Below are 25,060 nucleotides of genomic sequence, written 5' to 3' on the forward strand. Positions count from 1 at the left end.
CAACGAGAACTACTGTTATAAATAAATAAACCCCGCTCCGTACCACGCAACCTCCGAGCCACTAGTCTCGCTCGACTTGATCCTCCACCCAGGACTAGAGGAAGACAAGCATCAAGGCTCTTCTCTGTTCTTGCACCCAAGTGGTGGAACGATCTTCCTCTGTCTGTCCGAACATCTGAACAAAAAAACGATTAAAAACCCACCTCTTTACTAAACACTTAAGCTAACTTGTACTTACTTACTAACACTCACTAATACTAATTAATTTCTTTCAAAAACTAATTGGTTCTAACAGGGTTTTAACAGATTTGTGTTCTTGGACTGGTGTCTACTTAAACTAGGTTTAGGTAATGTTTACTGTGGAAACACTTCTGTACGTCGCTCTGGATAAGCCAAAAATGTAAATGTAAATGTAAATAAAACACATAGAACCACAGGAACAAAATTATATTAGTCATAAAATGCTGTTGATTTTAGATTTTTTGTAAACCTGTTGGGAAACAGGTCATTTGGCAACCAAACTACACTGGTTCCAGACTCACTACAACCCTGATCAGGATGATTTAAAAAATATATTATAATAAATTAGTTTCAGTTAAAAAAAGACACGACAGGCTGTCTTTTTCTCCTATTTATATTTTACCTTACTGTAGCTGTTTCAAGTGCAGAAAGCTGCACAAAATTACTATTGATTAAACAATTAAACTACTCTCCTGATCTTCAAGGGAAATGGGTACAGCCATTATCTGTAACATATGCAGATGAGAGTAAAACACTTAACCTTGTAAAAATGTATATTTTGTCCTTGACTGATCCTTATTTGCACTAAAGCAGACAACCTATAGCTTTAGGTAAGATGACAATTACAAGCTCATTTAAAACAGTTCAGAGGCTAATGTTTAAAAATATACAACCAAGTAATAGGCTCTGCTATGTTATTATAATAAAAGTAAAGCAAGCATATTTGAATTTGGCAATCACCATTAGCCAAAATCATGTTTGCCCTTATCCATTTACGAACTTTAAATCCTTTAACTCATAGTTGTGGTTGTGTAACTAATAGAAAATCAATAGTAGTGGCAGATTTAATACATGCATATGACAACAGGGACTAAATGATATAGATTTCCAATGCATCAACAGGCTGACTACTTTCATTTAAATTGCAAATTTTTGTTACTGCACATGGGCCTTTTTATGAGTACATCCATATTGATTGCCTAAAACTGATAGCGTGATCCAGAGACTACTCATTTGAATTTTCTCTTTCTGACATCGCCTGTTTTTTAATTCATTAACTGACTGGACATTTTAAAGCTGCCACAATACAGTATGTGTAGTTTTGTTTGCCAGTAGGTGCACTAACTACTTTTTATTTTAATGTTAAATATAATAGCCTAGTCAGCAGTTAAAGTGCTGGACTGAAGGTATGATAGTGACCAAGCTGGCACTGTTGGATCCTTAAACAGGGTCTTTAACCCTTGGATTGTATGCTGCCTTTAAATGTTAGGCAATTTGGATAAAAGCATAGGCTAAGTGCGTATATGTGACACAGTAACTGCAGCAGAATTTCTAAATGCAGAAATCTGCTAATGATGGTGCACCATACACATGATATGTGCTCTGACGCCACCCTCGATATACGAGAAAGGGATTACAAAGCTTTTGTTTGTATGAATGTTTTTAAATCACAATACTGTAAATGTTTAAAAGTGAAGAAAATATAGTGTGAATTAAATAAAAAAAAATGATTTATGAATAAAATGCAAATAGAAATAGAATGCAAAATTAAACCTATTAAACAAGCTATTTAAAGAGGCATCAGTGTATAAACAATACACAGGTAAGGTATAAAAGGTCTAGTACTTAATGTCATTAAAAATAACTAGTAGCATTGGGTATTGGGACACCCTTTCTAGTTATTGAATTCATGTGTTTAATCCACAACAATTTCTAAAATGTGCAATAAATCAATTATATAAAGAACATTCTATGTTTTAAACTTTGCAGCAACAGTTTAGGGTAGGCCATTTCCAGTTCTAGCATTACAGTGCCCCTGTGCACAAAGCAAGTTCTTTAAAGATATACTAAAAAGCATGGTTTAAAGAAACTCCAGTGGACTGGACAAAGCCCTGACCTCAGCTCCACTGAACAGCTTTGGAATGAACTGGAACATCAGTGCCCAGCCATACAAATGCTCTTTTGGGTAAAATGGCACAAATTCCCACACACACTTTAAAGTCTTGTGTGAAGCATTCTCAGAAAAGTGGCTGTTTCTGTAGCTAAAAGATCACATAGATGACATTTTTTCAATGTCATGATTTTTTTAATGCAATGTCTAACATTGTAATGATCCGGTGTCCAAATACTTTTGGCCATGTAGTGCATTAGTGGTGCACAAGACTTATGCATCATTATGCTTGTATAAAAATACCAAGAGAATGCTCATCTAATCACATTCATGTATTTCTATAAACTACATTTTGGAAAATGTAATATAAACAAGAATTTGGTCATGATCAAGTTTTAGGCCAAGATTTATACAAAGAAATATTTCCAATGTTTTTTACTAACCAACTTAAGGGTTTTTGTAGTATAATCAAATTTAGAATTTGATGCCTAAACTCACTTAAAAACCTTCAATCGCCTTTCTTAGAAATTACACATTTTGCAGTATTAATATTACAGGATAATAATTGCTGCAGTTTTGCAAGTGGAATTTTTACCCACTCTCGATTAATAAAAGACTTGAGCTGCTCAACAGTCCACAGTCGTCATTGTCTGATTCCCCTCTTTATAATGCACTATACATTAATAATAGCAGATAGATCTGGACTGCAGGCAAGCCAGTCAAGATGTCTCCTTGATGGCAGCATATGTCCCAGTATGCACCTTCGTGTCAGCAGTACCTTCACACACATGCATTTTACCTATGCTATTGGGACTGATGCAGACCCATACAATGACAGATGTTGGCTTTTGCCCCAACAGATGTTGGCTTTTGCACCTTCCGTTGATAACTGTTTTGTCTTTGGCACGGAGGACAAAATATATTTTGGCATTTTACAAAATATTCCAACTTCTCCAGAAATGAGGTTTGAGTGTTAAGAAATTAACCTGACCAGAGTAGGTGGTCACAAAATCAGGTAATACTGAATGTTCAGATTATTAATTGCAGTGTTTGGTTTAAGATGATGAATATGCATTGCTATATGTACACCTTTTGTCTCAACTGTTGCTTAATTATGGCAAAAATAATTAAAGCAACAACAAAGCTTATGCACCTCTATATATTAATCTATATATATAATCTCTATATATAAATATATAAGCATATCTTATATTATATCCTAAAAGGGGATTTTGTCTGGATCTGACATGGCTTCCTATAAATATAAACCACTACGCTAAAGGAGAATGAAAACATTTAGATTTTTCAGTCAGTACTTACCTTTTCGATGCTGAAAGATAAGAGAAATATGGTGTGTAATAAATATATATTTTTAAATAATGATTTAAATCTTTTTACATTTATTTTATTCATTTAAGAAACCTCGGTGCTGATCTCTCACTAATGTCCACATATACTGCAGTGTTCGGCGGGTGTGCTGCTAAGCACCATATAGAGCTTTATCGCCATCTACTGTTCAATTTTGGTACATACACCACAGCCTGTGTTACACATTCTGCTTTTTAGCAGGTATCTTTACTTAATCTACATCTGAAAAACTTTTTATAAATCAAATTCTATTAATGGATTACGAGACTGTGAAACACTGTGGTCGTCTTGACTTCTGTATAGATTCTTGTTGCACCTCTGTGGTACATATTGTTTAAACAGTGGCTACTACTATTACAGTATTACTGTTGGGATTTTAACGTCTCACAGGCAATTTTGTATCTTCAATTCATCTCACGTGCACGTCTTTGGACTGTGGGAGGAAAAACCCACATGGAGAACATGCAAACTAAATACAGAAAGGACCCGAACCGCTCCACCTGGGATTTAAACCTAGGACCTTCTTGCTGTGAGGGGACAGTGCTACCCACCGAGCAAACAGGGGCAATAACTATACAATAATGTTAGGTAAACACTGTAAAGATCCCTGAATCTTTTCACAATACTGTGAACAGTAGATGGTGAAAGACTAAATTATTTGCAATCTTGCATTGAAAATGTTATTTTCAAACTGATGGCCAAAGATGTGAGCCATGACCCATTATTTCCTGTAAAGAATGATCTTTTGGTGGATCCTCCTTTTATGTCCAATCATGATTCCTTCATCTGTTACCAATTTACCTGCTTATTGTGGAACACTGTAACTGTACAGTAGTATTCTATAATCATTATTTTGACCATGTCCCACCTTTTAAAAGTGTGTTGAAGACATTGAATTGTAAATGTATTTCTATTTACAAAATACAATAATCGGTGAAAACATTGGAAATCTTTTCTTTCTACTTTTGTTAGTCAAATAATAATTCAAATAAAAGTTTATATCACAAATTTGAGAAATTGGTTTGAGTGTTAAGAACCTTTAAAACCAGAGTAGGTCCAGACCAGCATCTGTGACATACTCAGGTGGTCACAAAATGAGCTATTAAAAATGATACTGAATGTTCAGATTATTAATGGCAGTGTTTGGTTTAAGATGATTGCTATACTTACACCTTTTGTCTCAACTGTTGCCTTATTATGTTAAAATAATTAAAGCAACAACAAAGCTTATGCACCTCTGGATTAAAAAACTTTTGTGAAAATTTTGTGAACAGTAGATAGTGAATATTTTAAGTAGACAGTAAATTATTTGCAATCTTGCATTGAAAAATGTTCTTTTTAAACTGAATGCCATTTTTCTCCTGAAGTTTGGCACAAAGTTGTGAGCCACGACCCATTATTGTCTGTAAAAACTGATCTTTTGGTGGATCCTCCTTTTATATAAAATTCTCTCATCTGTTACCAATTCACCTGCTTATTGCGGAATGCTGTAACTTCTGCTGTATTCTATAAATCATGATTTTGACTCTATTTATATTTATAAAATACAATGATCGGTGAAAACACTGGAAATCTTTTCCTTCTACTTTTGTCAGTCAAGTAAATATTTAAAGAATTAATAAATCACTGATTCTTGTGAATAAAAAGTGATTTTAGTATATAGTCTTATAGTAATATATAGCATTTGCTCTAAAATGAGTCAGTGAATGTACTTTTCATTTGTCAAAATGTAATAAAAATTTTGTATGCTGTTTATATGTAATTCCATAATGGAGCCACCAGAGGTGACATTGTGAGTACTGGTTTCTACTGAACTGGTTGAAGACAAAATCTATTTTACTCCTTTTTGTAGAGCCAATTAATCCTCAAGACAGGTGCAGCCTAAATGTATACACCCGAAGACAGTATTTAAAAAAAAAAATCCTCAGATGGCTGTTTAGACTAACCTAAATATGCTAAATGTAGAAAATAGACCATCTTAATTTTAATTCAGTTAAGTAATTTTCGTTGAGAACTTAATTTGATATTCATAATAACTCATTTAGCCAAATAACTGTTCAACAAACTGAAAGACAAGTCGTGACACAGTACAAAAGATTTAATTAAAAGCCTCTACAGTTGCTCTGAAGTTTACATTATACAGGGTCATTTCACATTTATTATACAATTTGTCATTACAAAATTATTTACAGTTTAAACAATCTTTGAACCACTGGTAACTTTAGGCACAATCTCAGAGGAATCACGTTTACAAAACTATTTGGATTTAGTACATAAGATTAAGTAAGAAACAAATCACATTTGTTAATGTAGATGAAGTGATGAATCCGATGTGATGAGTTCAGTTACAGAAATACTGATTAAAAGTAAAGCTGTGCAACAACAGCAAAGAGCTCTGAGAATGAGCTTTATTACTTCTTAGGAGAAACATATACAGCAATCCCCAATCTCAAGCAAAAAATGACCAGCGCTGCAGTCTTTGGAAATACTTGTTTAGGCAATAAACATGCGTATCACAAGCAGTGACTACATGCATAGAGGCAGCTAAGAAAGAAAATGTGTAAAGTGGCAGCCAAATGAAATCAGCAAGTTTAAATAAAAAGGTTCACAGTGTAACACAAGTGACAGCATTCTACTATATAGACAACAGTTCTCGGTACACCTCCAATCTTCTAAGTCAAAAATAATGAGCCTTAAAGCCAAATTGCAACATTTCCTTCTCCAGAAGATAGAATACTTATTTGTACACACATCAAACCCAACAACAACAGTCTTTTTCTGCCCATTCAGTTGCATTTGTGAGGTCTGACACTAATGTTGGACAAGATGGCCTGGCTCGCAATCAACATTCCAATTCATCACACACATTTTTAATAGCATATCGAACCAGGGCTTCGTGTAGGCCACTGGAATTGCTGGTCAAACCATGTCTTTATGGATCTCGCTTTGTGCACAAGAAAACATGCTGAAATTGCTGCCGCCAAGATAGAACCACATCATTTATTTCATATAATTGATTTTACATACTTGTTAGCAATGCAATGTGACTAACACCTAGCATGTGAACTCAATAATTATGTGGTGTCCACATACTTTTGGCCTTATGATGTAAATGTAAAAGCCAGTCAGAAAGCTTTTGGATTTATATTACACAATGCACACTGTGGTTTCCTTTACTGAGATCCATTTAGAAGACACTGTTTAAACCAAGCGGTAAAAATAAGTTAACCTATGATCTGATCTATTAACATGTTTTATAGCATTCATGTTAAACTAGAACTTTGTCAAATATTATGCAAATGATAAGTAGAATCAAAACATAAAATTACAATACAGCATATGTCATATCTTAATACATACCCAATACCCTGATCAACTATAAACTTCTTACCGTTTCTTATTAAATGTACAAACAAATGTAGCACAGTAACATTCACTTCTATTTGACATCTACAGAACTAAAAAGTTACATTACAAACAAATTAAATACAATAGCAAAACCAGACAAGAAATTATTAGCGAAAGATCAGAGACAAAAAGTGTTTTAAAGTTAAACGCTGAGCACACATAGTTAAGGCAGTGAGCTGGCTTCCAGCGTCATATTTAACATCTCTAAATGTGGACTAAAATCAGACCACTGGCAAAGTCTAAGCAGGAAACGCTACAGGCAAAAATGATAAAGAAACCATGTTAGAAGCAAATAGGTCATGACCTGTAAGCTTAAGTAGGTAAATCTCTTACAAACACGTGGATGTTGTACTTGTGCAGACACATTGTAATAGATACTTCAGGAGTGGCCAAATCAGTAGCCAAGGTTAATGGGACTACTAGTCACATTTGCCAAGCAGAAAAAAATGACAAAGTTGGCTGATATGGGACATACCAGCATTTCTGTGTTTCTTGCCAAATGAAACCTTGCTGTCTATTGATTTGGGTAAGCATTTTGTAATTATGTTACATTTGGTGACACACTTTACAGTAACAGTACTTTAACCAATCCTAGCTAACTAACAAACTGCGGACATGTCTGGGCTGAATTTAGCCTATATCCTTGAAGATGGAAAACACCAAGATTTTAAACATCAATGTCCATATCAGCAGGAGAGCATCCACAAAGGATTTTAAATACACCTTGTATCCAAAATAAGCTCTAACATTCACACATTTTTCTCTTGGTGACTAATTTTAAAGATGGCTCTATTCAGATTGTATTTAGACTTTTTTCCTCGATCTCCCAAATGTAAACATAATATTAAATGACTGAATTGTATTTTAAGGAATAAGTATATAATTGACATTGTTATTCTACAAGTTGCTTGGGATAGTCTGAATCGGCTGTATATAGCACGATAATTTCAGACTCAGTTCAAAAGTCATCACAGATTGATGCCATGTTCTTCCGTACTATATAAATTATCATTAAATGTGTTTTGGGTAGCAATCCTTAAATCAACCCATATAAAGGAAAGGTGTGCAGCAATAACTGATTTTAGAAAGAAGTATTGTTCAAGTATACTTAACAGCTTAGACTGAGTCGTGGTGGGGCTGGTGTCACACAAGGCAGAAATACACATTAAATAGAGTCCTAAATCAACAGACAGTCAGTTACTCAACGATTTAAACCTAGTGCCAATTAAGGGCATGTTATTTTTCTTCGACATGTTCTGGAAGTTGGAAAGAAATCGGATTTCATAACTGAAACCTATATGGCCACAGAAAGAACATGCCAGAACAGAATCTCTAAAGGTGATATTGCTTTTAATCTTTCTCACCCTAATACATGTCTCCCAATTCCCTGATCATCATCTTACCATATTTTACTTTGATTGTATAAAAATCACTATCAGCACTATCATTCACAGTTAACATTCTGCAAGATGAGATGAAGGAAAAGTAAATAAAATGTGACATTTTTAGTAATGGCCTTAAAAAGTATAAATAGTTTACATATTGCGTCATCATGGCTTGCTACAATAACCTTGAACTCAAATCTGTACTTACTGGATACTTGCAACTGGATTAATTAACATACGTTAGAGAGTTTTTTAAATTCAATTCAATTCAAATTTATATACGGCAGCTTCAAATTTATCTGTACCCCCAAGTAAAAAAAAAAAAAAAGTTTCTCTCTGATTTTTCCACTTCTGTATGCGGCCTACAAACCTGGTCATTTCCCTTAGCTCAATCCTAACAAAAGTCTTAGCAAATTAAATTCAAGGTCAAATTATAAAACCCCGACAAGTCTATAAATTAGACTTTTTAACAGAACAGCCTATATGCAAGAAACAAAAGCACTATTTCCAAACTAAAATGTATACAGTGTAATGCAAACATTGCTAGGGTCCTGAAAGGACCTACGATAAACTATATTCGTGTCACCTCCACTTCGAAATTCAGATCCAGCCCATTTTAGATCTGTACAAAACTAGAAAGAACTGGACTTCTGCTTTGTTACTCTTCCCTTTAGCCAAGCAGGTTCGCTTTTTATAGCTATTCAGGCAAGCCCATAATTGTTTTAACAAACCTAACCTCTTTAGGAACTAAACATTTTATACATTAAAAGTGACACATGCATAGACAATTTTCCATAGAGCACAGCCTAACTGGTGTGTCATATGAACAGTGTGCAATTGAAAAGGCTTAAGACAGAGTGGATGAACACTGGCACCTATGTAAGATACAGCAGGGCTGCTCGAGCTATGTGTTGGGCACGGCTGTATCACAGCACAGGTGAGTGTCATGCAGGTTTTTGCTTCACTTGAGATGAAAGTGACCAGGAGTTACTTCTCCTTCGTCACATACAGCAATGGAAAAGTGGAAAAGGAGCAGAATCCTCTCAGATGGATGAGTCAGGCTGCCTCTGCAAGCGCCGCTCAGCTGCATCTGCCAATACCCTGCGGCGCAAGGTTACCAAGTCAGAGTTGGAACCTTCAACTTTCAGAGAGGACGGAGCATTATCATCATCGTCGTCGTTGTCTTCAGGGTAGTCATCTTCATCTTTCTCTGGTGCAACAGAAGTGAAGGAAGATGCTCCATTGTTTTTGTTCAGATAGCGCCTGATTTAAAAAAAAAAAAAAAAAAAAAGACGTAAATGAGTTATGATATATTAGTTTATCATTAGTTATATAATAACTATTAACTAAAATGTTATACAATAATAAAAAATATAATAAATAGATGGAGAGTAAATACAGTTATAATCAAGTACCGTTCCAATTTAATAACCAACGGCTAATCAGGGGCTGTGGTGATTCATTTGGTCGGTATGATCACAGTCAGTCCAAATCAGATTTTTGTCATCAACATTGACCAAATCTCAAATTTTTTCCCATTATTTTCTTTCAATTTACTTATAAGCACAGTCTCCAGATAATATGATGTCCAGCAACCATCTGTAAAACACGGGTGTAAAACATTTTGGCTTTTTAAACCCGTTAAGGTTGCCACATAGGATAATTCTACCATAACTTTAATTTGGCACAGTTTTCACGCTGGATGACATTCCTGATGCAACCCCCTCTTTTTATTTGGGTGCACTGATATGTGTCCACATAATGACATGCACCTTCTTTATTTGTGAGCCAAGCTCAGGATTCAAACTTCTAGAACTCAGGTAGTGCTGTTACCAGCAGCATAGATCTTACCTAAATACCTTTAAGGGTCAGGAGGGGTTGAATATTTCCAATTGTGCAATGCAAGTCAGATTTTAAAATGCAATAAAAATAACTATAAATCAATTAATTACGATACAAGCATTAATGGGTGGCAGCTGACCTGCGTGCTCTTTGTAGCAACTCTTCTTTCCTCTGATGCAGCATCCTCTGCCTCTCATCCGCAGATTTGGAGAAGCGGCTGCCGCGCATCTCAAGGTCCTCTGTCTCCGTATTGGGGAGCTCTGGACCCCCACTGGCCCCTGCAGACTCCTCTGGCACTAAATTTGCCTGGATGGGTGCACGTTCCAGGGGCTGATGGCAGAAGAAATAATGGTTCCTTAATTGACTTCCTTTTTCTGTCATGTCAATCACACGATTTGTCATAGTTTGCCAGGACAGTTATATAGCTCCAATTGTTTCTACTGTAACTTAGGCAAGTTAACGGAACATTTATAAAATTTACATTAAAAACCTTTAGCAGAAGTTTTTTATCCAAAGCCACTTACAGTTGTGATGAATACAATCTAAGCAATTGAAGGTTAAGGGCCTTGCTTAAGGGCCCAATAGTGTAACTTGGTAGATCTGAGGCTTAAACCATTACAAGTCTGGGACCTTAAATGCTGAGCTACCACTGCCTGTGACATGGCATGTACATGGTTCCCAGACACAAATGGTCAACCCCGGTTACACAGTTGCACTTTCTGACTAATACATTTGAGACCTTTCGGGCGCAGTGTTACCCCCATGCACCGCATATGAGTAGTACCTAGTATAAATAATAACACCTGGACTGCACAGTAAATACTGGCTCATTTTTGGAAGATTTCCATTTGTGATTGCCACTACACAACCACTTCTTAAGCATCAAAAATAATTACTTTGCTTCCTGACATGACATTAACATTACATAAAAAGCTAAAACTACTAAACTATTAAAAAATGTAAAGCACAACAAAGGTAAATGCATTTCTAAAACTTAGGACTGTATTCTCAAAATCCTGTTATTTATATGTACAGAAAGTACAGAGCTTAAATGTAGAACAGAATGAGCTTAACTTACAGTACAGCAAATTACAAGACATACTGCTAAATTTACTAGATATAGCATCTTGTGTTCAACAAAATCCTTTCACCCAAGTATTCCACCCTGACGGTGCCTACCTGGGCAGGAAAGGGCACCTGGATCCTGCCCTCCAGAATATTGTCAGTGGTGACCTCCACAGAACGGGTGAGCTGCAAATCCTGCAGCACCAGGTGGTAGGGAACTTGGGGGAACATCTCCTGGATCTGGTGGGCCTACAGAAACCAACAAAATCAGGCATTGTTATGTTTAATATGATAAAGAATAAGAAAGAGAACTGAAAATGACTACTGGGTTATCTCTACACTATACGGCCAAAAGTATGCCAACGACCCCCTTCTAATTATTAAGCTCAGATAGTTTAGGCACTCTTTGTTAAAAGGTGTACACAATTTAAAGAGATTAAATGCCTCCAACACTTTGACTTTTACACAAAAAAAAGCTTTATGAGGACATGGTTTAATGAGTTGCGTTGAAGAACCCATCAATACCTCATTTAACCATTTGAAATAAACTGGAATGCCAAATTTGTAAGCCAGACCTTATCATCCATCATCAGTGACACCCTCACAAATGCTCCTTTGACTGATAGAGCACAAAAAACATGGAGGCTTTTCTAGCTACTAGGCAATTGATGGTACCTCCATATTAATGCCATGATTTTGAAGTAGAATCTCCAACAGGCTTATAGTCACATACTTTTGGCCATATAGTGCAAATCCATTACACATAATCTAGGTGCTCACCATGGCATTGAGCTGAGAGTTATTGGCATGTGCGATGCCCAGGATGTTGGTTGTGTGCATTACTTCTACAGAGAAACTTGGAAGCCAGCTAGCAATTCGTGAACCTAGAGGAAAGAGAGAACATGCAAAGCGTAAAGCATCAGATATGGCGTGAGCTGGGAATAACACATTTTCTCTTATTTAAACCTTAAGAATCACTTTGTAGCATAAAAATAAGAAGTGTACATTCAACAAATGTATTAAATTTTTTATAAAGCAGCAAAAACAGAACTGTAATGTTTGAAAATGTACTTTCTGATATAATAGCAAGGAGCATTTTTGACAATAAAGTACAATAACAGCTAATTAGCTGACAAGTTGGTAAACATGCTAGGTTAAGAATATCTAATGAATTAAAGACGCTAACTAGAACCACACTAACCCACCACCACTGAGATCCATGTTCAAATCTCAGTAGAGCTATTTTCTGGCTGGACAATGATTGGCTATGTCTGTGAGCAGGGGATGGCCAAAGCCCTGCAATGGACTGTCACCCTGTTACGGGTGTTTTCTGTTTCCTGGTGCAACTGGACCAGCCCGAACCATGACCAGGAAAAAGCAGATAATAAAAAGAAATGATGCAATGCATAATGGTAAGACTAGCTTTTTTATTGCAAAATAAGCTGCATATACAGCACTGAACTACTGAGTTTTTCCTGTTTTATAAAGGTCATTTTTTTCAGCTTCATTACTAAATCGGTTGGTTTCTTTCTTTAATGTATTTTTAGATCAAAGACTGCTCTTACCATCAAAGTGAAAGAAGTGGTTATGCTGGTTGAATTGAGGTCGAGCATCATTTCCAGGGCCTGGAGCCATGTTGTCATCAATTGGTGCCCTCTGGCCCTCTTCCCGCTCTCTGCCACCCTCATTAATATTAAGCGACATCCGGCACGTTGGGCAGGACGTGTCCTGTTCCAGCCATGAGCGTAGACATGAACTACAATAACAAAGATTGTATTTATTTCCACATTTATACAAAAAGCACAAAGGTTCTTTCAGCAACAAAGACAAATCACAAAAGGCACATAAACATTCCCCATTTTAACCTTCCATTCTGTTTTACAACAAGCACAATTTAGTTTCAGGATGTAAGACTCTATATGTATTATAGATGGCTTACTTGTGAAAGAGGTGTCCACAGGGCAGCTTCCGTGCTGAAGTCATCGAATCCCAGCAGATTGCGCAATCATCATTATTGGCAACCAGCTCCTCAGGGGTGGCTACTGAAAACCTGCACAATAAACAGAAAAGACTATATTAGCATAAATGCAATCCCAGTAAGGAAAAATAAAAAAATGTTCCAGTTATATGACAACCAAATCAAGCAGCTTCCGAACCTGGACTCCATGTTGTCAATGACACGCAAGTAGTTTTTGTGGCGGCGGATTCTCCTTTGTACCTCATGGAAGAGGTAACGAAGCTGCATAAATATCACTAGGCTGGCCATGGACAGCCAAATATTTCCAAAAAGCTGAGAAAGGAAAATGAGAAAGCAAAGTAGGTCATAGGTCATATGCCATATTACTTAAACCAGGGCAGCAAAAAAGCCAGACCAGGGCAAACAAATAATACAGTGTCCCTTTCAAAATGTGCATGAACTCATACCATGTGGCTGAAAACTATATAAAGACTATTATTGAAAATCATCAGTACGTGTCACAGACTGTTATCTAAATCATGGGTAGATTACTGAGCCGGAACAAAAAGGAATCCAAGCAAGTTAAACGTATAAAGTACATAAAATCAAATATAAGTTATCCAGTTTCAGGCCTCTAGTTCAAACAAGCATTATTCCAATTTGTCCAGTGTTATCAAGTATCTCTTTTGCTACCATTGCGCTAAAATTGACCACCACAAGACACATCTCATTAACAAGTCCTCAAATGTATTTGCACTTTTTTAAATTTCAAATACCAAATCCTTCTTATTATTGGACAATACACAGTACCAATACCTCTTTTGATTACTACGTTATCTTTTATTAACGTTGCACAATTCAAACTAGGGATGTAAATGATTAACCGACAATCAACAAATAAGTCATTGTTATTAATTAATGCTGTGTGTTAATAATGTCATTTCAGTTCATTTTCAACAGTTGCCTGTTTACATTCTAAAACAGGCAACTGTTTACATTCTGAAAGCTGGTTCTGCTCAGTGTTCACGTTTATATTAACTGTTCAACATTACTGCCATGTTCACTAGGCTACACTTTTTCATCAATGTGTTTCATACTGTAAACTTCAATGTGTTTTATATTGTAATAAAAGCTTGTTGGTTTTTGGTTAACCATTGACTAATGACATCTGGTTATTAGTTAACAGAAATTAAAGGTTTCCCCATTTTATACAAACAACGATGGAACTATACACACAGTTGTGAAAAGTTGAAGCTTGTGTATTAACAACAAGACTCTGAACCGCTAAACTCTAAGCACAATTTCATTTGGGCTCACTCGAATATCATTCTAAATCACAGTTTTGCACAATCTCTGCACACATTTAGCACACCTTGGTCACCTAGAAACAGTGGCTTTAACAACAAACTGATCACCAATTATGATGTTGATAGTAATGCTGATGTTGCACCGGTGCAAATTTAAGTGTAAAAACACTTCAGTTACTTATCAGAACATAAAAGAGTATTGGGGTACTGTTGCTCCTGCACTTGGTCATAGTTGTGCTCAAATGCACCATGATATACCTGTTTTATCCTGGTGATCGCCAACAACCTACATTTTGTAGTACTGTACCTTCCACCATATTCTCCATTTCTAAATCCAATATAGTAATTATTTTGGGCATGCTGGTGGAAAGTGTACAAAATGCAGACCCCACAAGCATGTGGTACAACTCCAGGCACTGGAGGAGGCATGTAATGACATCCACACAGATGTGGATTCCATGGCCGGTGGATATGGATGATGTTCAGAATCCATGATGTTCAGAATATGTGATGCAGAGTGATTTTTCAGTTTAGCTAAACATGCTGTACTGCAGTAACAAATAATTACTTTGTTACCTATTTTGTGTCAATGCACTGATTTTCTTTGTAGTGTTTTCTTATGTACATTACTTACATGGGTAAAATTTAGTGAATTGTGCTACATCAGGGTTTTAATAATAATTAAAACAATAATAACTATAATTCAATAAACTTGTATGCAAACACCCCTTGTGGAGGCTTTACGTTACATCTTGTATAGAGAGAGTAAGATGCATTGTGTTGCCTGGGTTGTGTAAAAATCATGGACGAAATGTGGATCGCTTTGAAAAAAGTTTGAAAAAATCCTGTGCTACATTACTACGTAAAAGCTATACGTAGTAAACAAATGCTATTTTGGGACACAAAATACTACACTTCACCAAAAAGAAAAAGAGAAAACTAATTTCCACACACTTGTTTGCGTTTGAATGTAATATTGCCTCATAAAGCCAAAACATACATGAATACTTTTGATGGTAGTGAATTTGAAAAGCATATGATATCTGCATATGATATATGATATTGTTTCGGTGAGAAAAAAAGGTTTTGAGAAGAAAAAACATGGTTTTGAGGGCCGTGTTTCATTTAGCAACAGACTTGCTGACTTTTCAGTTTGTGTTTAGTTTTAAGCCACTGTTTCTGGAAATGTGTTTCAACATTTGAAAAATCATTTTACTACTCACCAGCATGTGAATGTGATGCATTAGATCAAGGCAGAGAAGGGCAAGGTCCATAACAAAGTCAGTGTAGTAGACATAAGTGCCTTTGCTCTCCCAGGTACCCTCGTAATTCAGGTCCCACAAGTGAATAGAGTACCTAGGAAAACAAGCAAGGTCTTATGCAAGGTCTTATGCATACTCTGAAACCTCAGAGTGAGTCTGTCAGATCTGGTTTCATGGCCTACAAATGACACATTGCAGATGGTATGCATGTCATGAACATTAACCCACGCAGAATGCTTACCTTATGATAACATGCCCAGTGCGCACTGTGACAAGTAAACACTGCATGAAAAAGGACAAAGATTACACTTGTAATAATTTCAAGTTTCTCTCCACTGTTACAAGGCAGCACAAACTGTGATTTTTTTTTTTACCTCAGCTGCCATAAATGCAATAGTATGCATCCCATGGAGATGATCAACCAGACCACAGAGTGCAGCCAGACCTCCACAGCACACCAGCATGAACACTAGCAAGGACAGAACTCGCACATGGCTGCTCATGGGGGTGGTTGGGGAGAATGACAGCTGAAAAACATAGAGTAATACGGAAAGACCCAAATTTAGCTACACTACGCAATCTGCAACTTCCAACCAGTTTAATCTAAACCCACTATTATTTTGTGTATTGGGTAAACAATTTGAGTTGGTTCATGGACTACGAACAGCCAAATACTGTTTTAACAGAACATCTAGATCTACTCACATATTCAAATCGATCTTTAGAGAGCTGCACCATGAGGTGGAGAAAGATGAGGACAGCAAACCACAAACACCACAGCACCACCTCCTCCACTGTCTGCACATTCAGCACTCCGAATATAAATATGAACTTATAGAAGATGAAGTTCCAAAACTTGTCCTTTAAATGCTGTAAAGACAGAAAGTACACACAATGTCATTTGGGAACAAAGGTTTATCATACATCCCAAGAGGAAGACTTTCCAGCATAAAATGTGTCATTGGAGGCTTTGAATGAAGTGTGCAACATAATGTTTAAATGAATGTGCTTTCTATGCCATTGGAAAAATTTAAGGCGAATGTTGTATTCCACCTCAATGAAACATTATTTTAGTTTTCAAACCCCAGGTCCAGACAAATTGGGACACTTTTTAAATATGCAATAAAATTGAAATTTGTAATTTGTTAATTCACTTGAACCCTAATGCAGTGTTTTAATACTATTTTTTAAATATAAACAAATTTGAAAACTGATGCCTGCAACACAATTAAAACAAAAGTTGGGACAGAGGACTGATTTCCACTGACTTGTCTTTTCGGCAGCATATGCCACTCCAAAATACCAATATAAGCTTCTGCATCCATGGTACCTTTACATATATGCAGATGATCCATATCGTGGGCACTGATGCACCATCATGCCATCACAAATGCTGGTTTTTGCACTTTTCCTAGGCAATAAGCTGGATAGTATTTTTCATCTATGGCACATAGAATCCAACATCCATTATTCTTAAAAAAAAGCTGAAACGTGGACTCATGATGACTTTGGGCCCAGAGAACTCACAGATGTTTCTGTGCAAAATTAATATGGCTTCTTTTTTTGCATAATGCAGTTTCACGTTGAATTTCTGATGCAGCAGCCGACTGTGAAAGGGACAATGAGTTGATCCCGAATGGCTATGTTTATCATGGTGGCATGACGGATTTAAAAAAATACTGCCACATTTAGAAGTAGTTTCCACTCTTTTCTTTACACACCACATTAAAAAATTTTCTTTTTAAAGTATTGTTTAGCAAAATTAGGCTTACTTGGCTAAGATAACTATCCCCTTAATGTACTGTCAAACAGTATACCAACGCATTTCAGTTCTCTCACTAGCAAAGCCTGAAAAACACTTAAATGCAAGTTTTGACTTATACTATTTGGACAAAAGTATTGGGACATCCCTTCTAATTTTTGAATCTGTGTGTTTTAGCTACAACATTTGCTAACAGGTGAAATAAATAATTTGTATAAAGAAAGTTAACTGCTTCTAATTTTGCAGCAACAGGTCTTTTTGTTCCAGGACATTTGAGACATGTTAACATATGTTACTATTTCTTCAAAGGGGCAAAGGGTAGAACTTTGGCTATAGTGACAAGGTGAGCTACAGTAGCAAATCATGTTTTCCCCTGCAAGCATATTCTCACAAAATGCTAGCCATGTTTTATTTCACGAGCAGTAAAGTTGTAGTAAAGGCCTTGATTTTTTTAAGTATTGTCTTTAGTGTAATCTGCTTTGATCACTTTGTTTCTATTACACTGAGTTTACCAGACATGTCCATCTAATTTGTAATAATAAGAGAAATTAGTTTCTGTGCTTGAACAATTTTGCCCTTACTTGCTTCTCGCTGACCCTCAGTGGACCAAAAACTATGCACTGGATGACCTTGGCAATCAGCATCAGGACACAACATGCTGTATTGACCAGAACCTAAGGAAGACATACAATTCATTATTCTTATGACCTTACAAAGAAAATAAATGTAATTGTTTAGAACAAGGGGCAAAAAGACCTACCCAGACAAACAGGCTGTCTGAGATCAGATAGAACAACATACTGGCGGCCACATTTCCAAGGTTGTCAGCTTGCACCACTTTAACATCGTCTATGGAAGTGCTGGGAGTTTCTTCTGAAGCCTGATCTGAAGACCCTGATGGCGCTCCTTCACTTTCTGTCACAGCTGTATAGGCACTGAGAAGCGATCCTGCCAGCAGCACAGCGCTCAGTGCAGTGTAAGTCTGCAAACTGGGCCAAGGGAACCTCTCCAGAAACAGCAGAGGCATGCTGGCAGAGTCAGAGGTTCACTTTACTTATCAGATCGAAACACAAGCTGCTTGTTTTTACTCAGGCGCTGGTGCGCAGTAGGTTGTTAAAGCAGGCGTTAGGATTTGAATCACCGTGTGCGTGTGGAGGAAAACAACCCCGTTTAGTACTGACGAAACTTAAACAATAACAAATTTCGACTTCTTTCGAATTATTTGTGTCACTGGATTATAGACAAAGCATGTCAGCTTATAAAAAGCTGAGTTCGCTCACTGGTGTACTACGTGTGAACAGTACAGTATACGCGAGTTTATTTACTCTGTTCTTCCTGTGTGCGTTTAATCTCATTCCTACAGGTTCACATTACCCGTTTAGAAAACGTCAAATACCGAACTGCATTAAATGATGGTACCGATAGTAGTAATGACTAAGAGGTATTACGCTCTGTCCCTATGTTTACTGTGTAGCTTTATATCGATAACTAGCTGCTGTCAGGCTAAAGCTAACAAACTGCACAGTCTTCTTCAGAGGATTAACACGAACCAGGTCAACCGGACAAACAGTCATTTTACAACATGCTCGCTCTGTTTTCACCTTCGGCTCCTCGACGAGGCGGTCAGAAAAATGAATTTTAGCTAAGACTTGGTGTAGCGCAGTTATACTCGGTGTTTTCGTGTTCTAGTCGTTTCTCTGAGTTTCACTGCCTTCTTCCTCTCCGCTGCTGCCTCATACGTCATTGCAAGCCACTTCCGGTGCTTATGCAAGACAGTTGGACGTGTCGTCTGCTAATGTAGCAGCGAGCTAACATTTCTAGAAAAGTCTTATCTTCAGTGTTTATATGAACATAGAATTGTGAACATTTTAACTGGGAATCAAAGTAAACACAACTATGTGGTCACGACAGTGTTAATCAGTATTTTGACGTGGCAGTGTTGTATTTATGTAGTCAAAACGGCGAAATAAAACACGTAGGATGAGTAACAATATTTTGCAACATTATACACCGACTAGGCATAACATTATGACCACCTCCTTGTTTCTACAATCACTGTCCATTTTATCCACTTACCATATAGAAGCACCTTGTAGTTCTACAATTACTGACTGTAGTCCATCTGTTTCTCTACATACTTTTTTAGCCTGCTTTCACCCGGTTCTTCAATGATCAGGACCACTACAGAGTAGGTATTATTTGGGTGGTGGGTCATTCTCAGCACTGCAGTGACACTGACATGGTGGTGGTGTGTTAGTGTGTGTTGTGCTGGTATGAGTGGATCAGACACAGCAGCGCTGATGGAATTTTTAAACACCTCACTGTCCCTGCTGGACTGAGAATAGTCCACCAACCAAAAATATATCCAGCCAACAGCGCCCCGTGGGCAGCATCCTGTGACCACTGATGAAGGTCTAGAAGATGACCAACTCAAACAGCAGCAATAGATGAGCGATCGTCTCTGACTTTACATCTACAAGGTGGACCAACTAGGTAGGAGTGTCTAATAGAGTGGACAGTGATTGGACACGGTATTTAAAAACTCCACTCATACCAGCACAACACACACTAACACCACCACCATGTCATTGTCACTGTAGTGCTGAGAATGATCCACCACCTAAATAATACCTGCTCTGTGGTGGTCTTGTGGGGGTCCTGACCATTAAAGAACAGAGTGAAAGCAGGTTAAAAAGGTATGTAGAGAAACAGATGGACTACAGTCAGTAACTGTAGAACTACAAAGTACTCCTATATGGTAAGTGGAGCTGATAAAATGTACAGTGAGTGTAGAAACAAGGAGGTGGTCATAATGTTATGTCTGATTGGTGTATTAGGTAGCAAGTGAAAATTTTATCCTCAAAGTTGATGAGGTAGAAGTAGGAAAAATGGGCAAGTTTGACAAGGGCCTAATTGTGATGGCTAGACGACTGGGTCAGAGCATCTCCAAAACTGCAGCTCTTGTTGGGTGTTCCCGGTCTGCAGTGGTCAGTATTTATCAAAAGTGGTCCAAGGAAGAAACAGTGGTAAACCGGCTCATTAATGCATGTGGGGAGCGGAGGCTGGCCTGTGTGGTCAGATCCAACAGATGAGCTACTGTAGCTCAGATTGCTGAAAAAGTTAATGCTGGTTCTGATAGTAAGGTGTCAGACTACACAGTGCATTGAAGTTTGTTGCGTATGGGGCTGCATAGCTGCAGACCAGTCAGGGTGCCCATGCTGACCCCTGTCCACCGCCAAAAGCGCCAACAATGGGCACGTGAGCATCGTAACTGGACCACGGAGCAATGGAAAAAGGTGGCCTGGTCTGATGAATCACGTTTTCTTTTACATCACGTGGATGGCTGGGTGTGTGTGCGTCACTTACCTGGGGAACACATGGCACCAGGATGCTGTTTTGGCAGCAAAAGGGGGACCAACACAATATTAGGAAGGTGGTCATAATGTTATGCCTGATCGGTGTATAGTAGCCATTCAGAAATAAGCAATGTTCCAGTAAAAAATGAAATATTCATTATTAATTTTGCTACCTGTAAAGTTCTTCTTTTTGCCAGTCAAGTAAAATACAGTAAAATACATTTTCCTCTTGACTTTTCTTTTTTCATAAAAACGAGTAATTAAATAAATGTAATAAAAAATGTGTTACTACCCACCCTAAATCACCATCTCTTGTTAATAAATGTGTTGACTTGTAGTCTAACACCTTTAAAGAGCATTATATAAATGATGCCACTAATTTCAAGTTAAAGGAATTTTACAGCTTGTGACTAAGTTGTCCATATGTCCGGTTTTAGGGTGGACAGACCAGTTTTTCATCTGCCTGTCTGCAGTCTGGCGCAATTCCTGTACACAGATATTTGTCCTTCTTTGGAAGCTAACCGGATGCTTGTAACGATCCTAATTAATTTGCCTGTCATTGACTTATAAAGATATAAAAAAAATTACTTATTTAATACAGTATTTCACTGGTTTAGTCACCACTTTCTGTGAGGACATCCACCACTTTATTGTGGAATGTCCAGCCCTGAAATGCTTGTTAATTACTAAGTTCTAATAACTGTCCACACTGTCAACATTCCAAAAAAAAGTACAGCTCTAAGTGGTTGGCTCACCACCCTTTCATTTCAAAGAGTAGGAAAGATGAATTTTATCCTTTTTGTAGTAAAGTATTACAAGTAGACTCTAAATGTGGTGAGTCGAACATTCATTAATATGTAAATTTCCTAGTTCATTTGGTTGCATCACAATTATATAAATTAGAGTTTTAATGTTGTATGCTGTAGACACTATCCTGACTACCCACTGTCATGCCCTTCTTTTTGGGGTCCGATGTCCTTACCTTTCTTACTTTAAATACACCTGCAAAGGAGCATGTATGTCATAGCAGTTTTGGAATTTTAATGATTTCTTCTTTCTTCTGATTTTAATGACTGAATGATTTGAACATTTATTTTGTCGAAAAACAAATTACTTTAACGTCTTTCATATTCTCCCACCTTCATTGTGGAATTCATAAAATCTGCTGGGTCACAGACACACATGATTGACTATAGTTGGTGGCTTCTTTGAGTACATATAAATAGGACTAGTTTAACAGTACCCACAAGACAAAACACCCATTTAATTATTTAATTTAGGTGCTTTAACCACACTAATTGCTAACAGGTGTATTAAATCCATTATTTAAAACTAGTCATATAATTTTGGTAACAGTTTGTGGAAAGCTCTTTCCTGTTCCAGCATGACAATGCACCTTTAAAATAAAGATGTGGTTTGATGGGTTTGGTGTGGAGGAACTCCACTGGCCTGCACAAAGCCATGATCTCAAATTTTTGAATACCTTCGGGATGAGGCAGAACATTGATTGCAAGCCAAGACATTGCACCACCCACAAACACTGGACACAAAGCAGGAATATGACATTACAGGTCACCTCCACTCACACAGTTACTTCCTCATCCACATACAGTCAAGCCGGAAAGTCTGCCCAACCCTTTCACCTTCTCCACGTTTTATTACATTACAGACTCATTCTATAAAAAGGTTATTTTTTTTTGCCTCAAACATCTACACACAATCGCCAATAATTACAAAGTGAAAACAGAATATACAATTTCATTTTACTAACAAAAATGGTTTATTTAGGGGTATATATCTGTACACACCCTTAGCCTAATACTTGGTTAATGCACCTTTGGCAGCGATTACAGCTTCAAAGCGTCTTGGGAAAGAAGCTACGAGCTTGGCACACTTTTTTTTTTTTTTTACATTTTTGCCCATTCCTTTTGGCAAATCCTTGCATCCTCCATCAGGTTGGATAGGGAGCATGGGTACACAGCCATTTTCAGCTCCTTCAATTGGATTCAGGTCTGGGCTCTGGCTGGGCCACTCAAGGACATTCAGACTTTCTCTGAAGCCACTTCTTTAAGTGAATGAATCGAAGCTCACACACAGAAGGAAACCCACACAGACACCGGGAGAACATGCAAACTCCTAAGAAAGGAACCAGATTGCTCCACCTGGAAATTGAACCCAGGACCTTCTTGCTGTGAGGCAACAGTGCTACCCACCGACCTACCCCCTCATCCACATTTCTTAATGGGTTGAATGTGTATTTGTACTTTATTTACCTGGATAGGAAATTTGTATACCTCTGACTCTTCCACACAGCACACAGCAGTAAAAATAAGATGACTGTGTGATGTCACTGTATAAGCTTCACATAAGGTGAACCAGTTGCATATATTTTTTTTTATCTGGCTGCCAAGTTTCCCAGAAACTTACTACAAACCCTGTTTACCTTTTCATTTATTTATTAATCACAATTAAATGCTTTTCTTAGCTTGGTGACTGGTGTCATGGGGCTCAAAACAAATGCTTGCTCTCTAGCTTCAACTCTGGTATAATTATCTATTGTTACAGATGATGTATTATATCTGTGATGGTCCTGTGTGAGCCAGGAGTTAGTATGTTTGCATATAATTTACATAATATGCTAATTGAAATGTGTGAAAATGTGAGGAGGATGCTCTCATGTTTAATGTACAGTAGAGAAGCTTTACTTTAAAGCTTTCGAAAAATAAAATAAAAATATTAGTACACAATACACGCCACATATTTTTATTAAAAATTTATAAATACAAATCTGAAATCTGAGAAACTGGTAAAGGTAACAACTGTCTAAAGGTAACAAACTTCATCTAAAAGCTTTACAAATTAATTTTTGCAATATCTGCAAATCTCAATCATTCTTACACACAAAAAATACAAAGATTTGATACACAACTAGTGACAGTGTAACAGTCTTTGTTGTCCTATGCAAATATTCAAGAAATTCTTAATTACAATCCATATTGCATAGATATTTCACACACTTCACAGTCAACATTTAGCAAAGAGTAAAATTGAATCTTATATTAAGGCACCTTAGCAAAAGGCACATTTAGCAATTATATAAAAAGGGTTTCAGCTGGAATATTCACATTTGCTTGGTCAGCCTATTGTCCAACATAGCTACACCAATCAGTTTATACAGTGCCTCTCATAAATGAATCTGGTTAAGATTAATGTGAAAAACACATACCATGTTACATAGAAATGTTTTGTTTTGTAGAAATGATTGTAGATCTGTCCTCCATCTACAATGGTTTAATCCTGTCTGAGAACCTGATTCTTTGTGGTGCTGCTACGTTAAGCTGTGAGAATCCACTGCAGAATCCGGACTCTGGAACAAGTCTCTTACTATGATCTCACTTACTGAAAGGAAATAAAGAAAACATGTAGTGTTAAAGATGTCTGCATATTTTGAGTATTATTAGAATTTAGTTTTTATCCCCATCACAATGTGACAAAATACATTACATGTAAAACATGTAAACGCTCTTTCCAATTTTTTGAACTACTTTAGCCACACCTATTTCTTGGCAGTAGAATGAGCTGTATTAGAAGTATTTAGCTTGTCACATGTTTGAATAGACTTCTCATACTGATGTCTGCTGCCAAGGGTTCCAGGCAATTACAGTGTATCACAAAAGTGAGTACACCCCTCACATTTCTGCAAATATTTCATTATATCTTTTCATGGGACAACACTATAGACATGAAACTTGGATATAACTTAGAGTAGTCAGTGTACAGCTTGTATAGCAGTGTAGATTTACTGTCTTCTGAAAATAACTCAACACACAGCCATTAATGTCTAAATAGCTGGCAACATAAGTGAGTACACCCCACAGTGAACATGTCCAAATTGTGCCCAAATGTGTCGTTGTCCCTCCCTGGTGTCATGTGTCAAGGTCCCAGGTGTAAATGGGGAGCAGGGCTGTTAAATTTGGTGTTTTGGGTACAATTCTCTCATACTGGCCACTGGATATTCAACATGGCACCTCATGGCAAAGAACTCTCTGAGGATGTGAGAAATAGAATTGTTGCTCTCCACAAAGATGGCCTTGGCTATAAGAAGATTGCTAACACCCTGAAACTGAGCTACAGCATGGTGGCCAAGGTCATACAGCGGTTTTTCAGGACAGGTTCCACTCGGAACAGGCTTCGCCAGGGTCAACCAAAGAAGTTGA

At 37.2% G+C, this 25,060-nt stretch overlaps 2 protein-coding genes across 2 annotated transcripts in view; both read right to left on the minus strand.

The window, feature by feature from the left end:
- Positions 1 to 5,582: 5,582 nt before the first annotated feature.
- amfra (autocrine motility factor receptor a) lies at positions 5,583 to 18,663 on the minus strand. Its single transcript, XM_062991450.1, has 13 exons — positions 18,248 to 18,663; positions 18,069 to 18,161; positions 16,431 to 16,595; positions 16,100 to 16,252; positions 15,967 to 16,007; positions 15,687 to 15,819; positions 13,356 to 13,489; positions 13,139 to 13,249; positions 12,765 to 12,955; positions 11,980 to 12,083; positions 11,314 to 11,448; positions 10,274 to 10,464; positions 5,583 to 9,555 (listed from the first exon to the last, which is right to left on the minus strand). The coding sequence occupies exons 1-13, from the start codon at positions 18,512 to 18,514 to the stop codon at positions 9,336 to 9,338; spliced, it is 1,938 nt and encodes a 645-aa protein (XP_062847520.1). The 5' UTR covers positions 18,515 to 18,663; the 3' UTR covers positions 5,583 to 9,335.
- A 4,937-nt stretch (positions 18,664 to 23,600) lies between these two features.
- Positions 23,601 to 25,060, minus strand: part of nfatc3b (nuclear factor of activated T cells 3b) — a 29,534-nt gene continuing 28,074 nt past the window's right edge. Inside the window, exon 10 of the mRNA XM_062998685.1 lies at positions 23,601 to 24,242. Coding sequence (XP_062854755.1) covers positions 24,172 to 24,242 — 71 coding nt within the window. The 3' untranslated portion in view covers positions 23,601 to 24,171. The remainder of the gene's footprint in view (positions 24,243 to 25,060) is intronic.

Source organism: Trichomycterus rosablanca, chromosome 1 (genome assembly GCF_030014385.1).
Source record: "Trichomycterus rosablanca isolate fTriRos1 chromosome 1, fTriRos1.hap1, whole genome shotgun sequence".
NCBI lineage: Eukaryota > Metazoa > Chordata > Actinopteri > Siluriformes > Trichomycteridae > Trichomycterus > Trichomycterus rosablanca.